This window comes from Calidris pugnax, unplaced genomic scaffold, assembly GCF_001431845.1.
Source record: "Calidris pugnax isolate Ruff unplaced genomic scaffold, ASM143184v1 scaffold1156, whole genome shotgun sequence".
In the NCBI taxonomy this organism is placed as follows: Eukaryota; Metazoa; Chordata; class Aves; order Charadriiformes; family Scolopacidae; genus Calidris; species Calidris pugnax.
This window is the reverse complement of record NW_015094503.1, coordinates 86586-90793: the sequence shown is the minus strand read 5'-3', so window position 1 is coordinate 90793 and position 4208 is coordinate 86586. Positions and strand designations below refer to the sequence as shown.

At 58.1% G+C, this 4208-nt stretch overlaps 1 protein-coding gene across 2 annotated transcripts in view; it reads left to right on the top strand.

Moving 5' to 3' along the window:
* Positions 1-41: 41 nt before the first annotated feature.
* Positions 42-4208, top strand: part of LOC106900808 (chromosome unknown open reading frame, human C2orf54) — a 7137-nt gene continuing 2970 nt past the window's right edge. For both annotated transcript variants that reach the window (XM_014962958.1, XM_014962957.1), the window contains exons 1-3: positions 42-543; positions 1587-1809; positions 2633-2786. In XM_014962958.1, coding sequence (XP_014818444.1) covers positions 60-543; positions 1587-1809; positions 2633-2786 — 861 coding nt within the window. In that variant the 5' untranslated portion in view covers positions 42-59. The remainder of the gene's footprint in view (positions 544-1586; positions 1810-2632; positions 2787-4208) is intronic.

Genomic DNA, 4208 nt, shown 5'->3' with positions numbered 1-4208 from the left:
CCCCGCCCACGGATTTTGAGTCCTGCTCCGAGCGGGCTGGGGACAGCGGCGGAGCTGCCATGGCAGCCGGAGCTTCCCCCTGGCACAGCTACCTCGAGGTGATCCTGTCCCGCGAGAGGCAGCGGCTGGAGCATTTCCAGCGGGCCGAGGACATCCTGCTCACCTTGCTGGAGGGCGTCCACGCCAGGGACCCCCGCTTCCTCGTGGACTACGCCAGGAACCTGGAAGCCTTTGAGTTAGCTCTCTGTGCCTCTGAGGATGCTGTCACTGTGGAAGTCCCCCTGCGAGTCGACGGTAATGCCCTGTCGGTGGTGGTGTGCCAGCCTGGGGACAGCCCAACCGGGCACCATCCAGGGCTGGACACCTGCTGTTTGGAAGTGCCTTCTCCAGGGACCGACTTGGAGGACTGGACCGGCACCGTGGGTGCAATGGAGCAGGGAGGTGGTGCAGGGTGCCTAGTTCCGGAAAAAGTCCTCCAGCGCCTGAAAGAGCTCCTTGTTTCTGCCATCGTGCACTGCCAGCGCCAGTTCCTGCTGCAGCCAGGTACGTACGCTCGCCAGGCGCTTCCCCGGCAGGAACTGCCTCTAGCGCAGCTGGGGAGGGGAGCCCAGCTCGGCAGTGGGCCCTGCAAGAACAGGCTGATCCAAAAGCCTGCACAAGCAAGCTGGCAGGTGCCCTGCCATGCACTGGGACAGGCTTTGCCCTCAGCTAAGGAACAGGAGATGTGAACTACTCCCTGCCATCCCACAGCGGCAGAGTCAATCCTCAGGCATCTTCACCCTCAGCTGATGGCACCTTCCTTCACAGGTGGTGGGTCCACGGACGGTTCACCCACCCCTGCCGTTAGTTCCTAAGGAGAGTTAGCTCAGGAACCGAACTGTGTTCCCCCCATCTCTCCTGGCCTCTGATGCCCCCTGCTCCCTGGAGGAGGCTGTTTGGAGGGCAAGCTGGAAGCATGTCAGGGCTGCACCCTGGGGCATGGGTCTGACCCTGCGCACACGTGGTCTCAGCTGGAACCAGTGTCCTCAGGAAGGACATGGTGGGGAAGGGACCCTGGGAATGCCTGTAGGGGTCCCATCAGCTTCTTCACAGATTCCATCTCCAAAGGCGCTTCTTGAAGTAAATCTCAGTCCTGATGGAAAGGTGATGTGAGAGGACCAGCAGGTCTGGCAGTCTCTTAACCCATCCCCAGCAAGCCTGCCATTTCCTCCTTCCTCCTTAGCCAAGCCAGAGCCCTTTGTCTTCCTCTACCCCCACAACCTGAGACCTTTCTGGGTCCTTTTTTGTTGGACCACATTGGGGTTTTTGACACTGTTCAGACACCCAGCAGCATGGCCTTGTTTAGCTGCTTGGGGCTTTCTGCTGTCCACACACCTGCTGGCCTGGCCCTGAGACCTGCTGGAGCAATGCTCCTTCCTGAAAACCACCCCAGTGGGGTTCAGAGAGCAGCTTTCACCGGGAAACTGCAGCATTGGGAAGGGATGAGTTGAATGGGGTGCGACGTGCCCACAGGCAGTGTGGCACATAGCCGGTTCAGCTTGCGGGACCGGCTGTGGTAATTTCCTAACCAAGCCCTCCACATCTAGGTGACCTCAGTGCTGAAAATCTGCAGGAAGATACTATGGAGCTCTCCCTGCTCATCCGTGGTGGCTGGAAGACTCTCCGCTTTGACATTGTCCCTGTGGTGAAGAGGTGGCAGGAGCCACTCCAGCTCAAGGGGAGGCAGAGAGACAGGGGCTTCCCCAAAGGCAGCCTCCAGAAGGCCACGGAAGAGGCCCACTTTGTTCCAGCCTCTGCCCATTGCTGGAGGTGAGCAACTCGACTGCACCCACAGTGAGGTGACCCTGCCCCGGGGATCCCCCTTGGCTGGCAGCACTGCAGGGTGTAGGCAAAAAGGGGATGGGAAAGTGAAAGAAGGGACATGTCAACAGAAGGGTGGAGTCACCCCCTCATGATGCCCAAACCTGCTGCCCTGTTGTCATGTTTTTTCTGTGTTGGGAAAAAAACCTCAGCCAAATTTCAGGCAGCTCAAGGAAAGAGGGAGGGTGATGCAACTGAAGGATACACCCCCACACTCCCCCCTGGCATTGTTCACAGGAGCTGAATCCTGGCCGCACGGTGGGTGGCAGCTCTCAGATCACTGCTTGGGCTTCAGGAGCGAGCCTGGGCATCTGGTAGCAGCAGGGTGATGAGATGCCTCCCAGGTCAGGCTGTGGGAGGGAGAGGGGCCAGGGTGACACACATCTCACCAGCCAGCACAGCTATCCAGTCCCAAGGAGGCACCAAGCATCTGGCTGGACCAGCCCAGGCTTATTTTGGGCACAATGTGGTCCAGCTGGATGCTTGGCCCCTCCTTGGGGTCCAATCCAGCCTCCCCGTTTCGCCTCCCCTCTTGTCCCTCCTGCAAAGGCAGGAGCTGCTCAGCAATATCCCTGTCGTGCTGCAAATCTCCCTGGTCCCACTTCACCAGAGGTGGGTGCAGGAGGTGGATCCAGGATACTGCATGTCTGGAGCCACATGTGCAGCTGGGGAAGGTCCTCATGCTTGCTAGGTCATTGCAGGTATCCTCTCCCCAGCTGGGAGGGCACAGGTCTCCATCCTCCCTATCACTGGACCCCACTTTCTCTTGCAGATCCTCCACTCACCTCCCCATCCTTAAGCTGCTCCAGGCAGTGGACACACAGAAGGGACCCCGTCTGGACAGCCTTCGCCTGCTCGACCAGCTCCGCAGCCAGGACTGGGGAGAAGAGGGTGGAAAAGGCGGTCTCACCTTCAACCACCTGAAGGTAGGCAGGTTCTGCTGGTGGAACCGTGTCTCTCTGGGCAGGCAGAGCCAAGCATGCTCCCTTGCACCCCACTGCAGCCGAGTCGCTGCTAGAAGAAGATCCCAAGCAACAAACCCAATTGACTGCAGTGCTTTGGGATCTGCCCGTGGCTGTGTCTGGAAAGGATGCACGCCACCAGCCATGGTTAGAGGGGTTTAATCCTTCTTCCTTGCAAATGACAGGCACTTGCTGGGTTGAACCCTCAGTCTTGAGCCTGAAACACTCTGACCACTACGAGCTGGGGCTCTGTGCCGTCCCCTGACACAGGCTGCCTGTGTCTGCAGGGAACATACTGGGGATTGCATCGCTGTCCCTGCCATACTGCCGGTCATGCTGGGCTTCAGCATACTGGGAGGTGCCCTTGCAGGGCTGAGGGTGGCATTTCTTCTGACAAAACCCTTCTCTACCTACCCAACCTGTTTTTGGCACTCTGGACCAATGCCAGCTGGTGACACCAGTTGGGAAAGGGGCCATGCTGGGGACAGGACCTGGTGGCACAGCCTAGGTGTGCCCTGCTTTGTGGCAGCTCACCAGGCCAGGGTAGAGATGGAGGCAAAGTCATCTTCTGCTGAGCGAATGGCTCCAGTACTTGGAGATTTGCTTTATGTTGTGTTCTTTGATGTATTGGGTTTATTTTTTTTAAAAGTGTGCACTATGCATCTGTCCTTCAAAAAAAGCATCTTCTGCTTCAGCACAATACGTGCATTGCCCATTACACCATATGGCCAAAAGGCATTGGTACCAGTCTGTTTACCAGCACCGTGCTGAGGAAGCTGGCGTGGCAGCCGCTGGGGGTTCACCTGCCTTGCCAATGGGTGACGGAAACAACAAGCAGGGTATTTTACTACAGCTTGGTGCCTGCAGAAGGCTTGGGCTTGTTTCAGAGCTGCCTCAGAGCTACTCTGCTCTGGTGAGACCTCACCTGAAGTCTTGTGTGCAGGTCTGGAGCCCTCAATATAAGAAGGACATGGACCTGATGGAGTGGGTCCAGAGGAGGGCCACAAGGATGATCAGGGGGATGGAGCACCTCTGCTACGAGGACAGGCTGAGGGAGCTGGGGTTGTTCAGCCTGAAGAAGAGGAGGCTCCGGGGAGACCTAATAGCGGCCTTCCAGTACCTGAGGGGGCTACAGGAAGGCTGGGGAGAACCTGTTTAGAAAGGCCTGTAGTGACAGGACGAGGGGCAATGGCTTCAAGCTGGAGGGGAACAGATTTAGACTGGAGATGAGGAGAGGGTTCTTCACTGTGAGGGTGGTGGAGCACTGGAACAGGTTGCCCAGGGAGGTGGTTGAGGCCCCTTCCCTGGAGATATTCAAGGAGAGGCTCGATGAGGCCCTGGGCAACCTGGTCTAGTTGGGGGTGTCCCTGCTGACTGCAGGGAGGT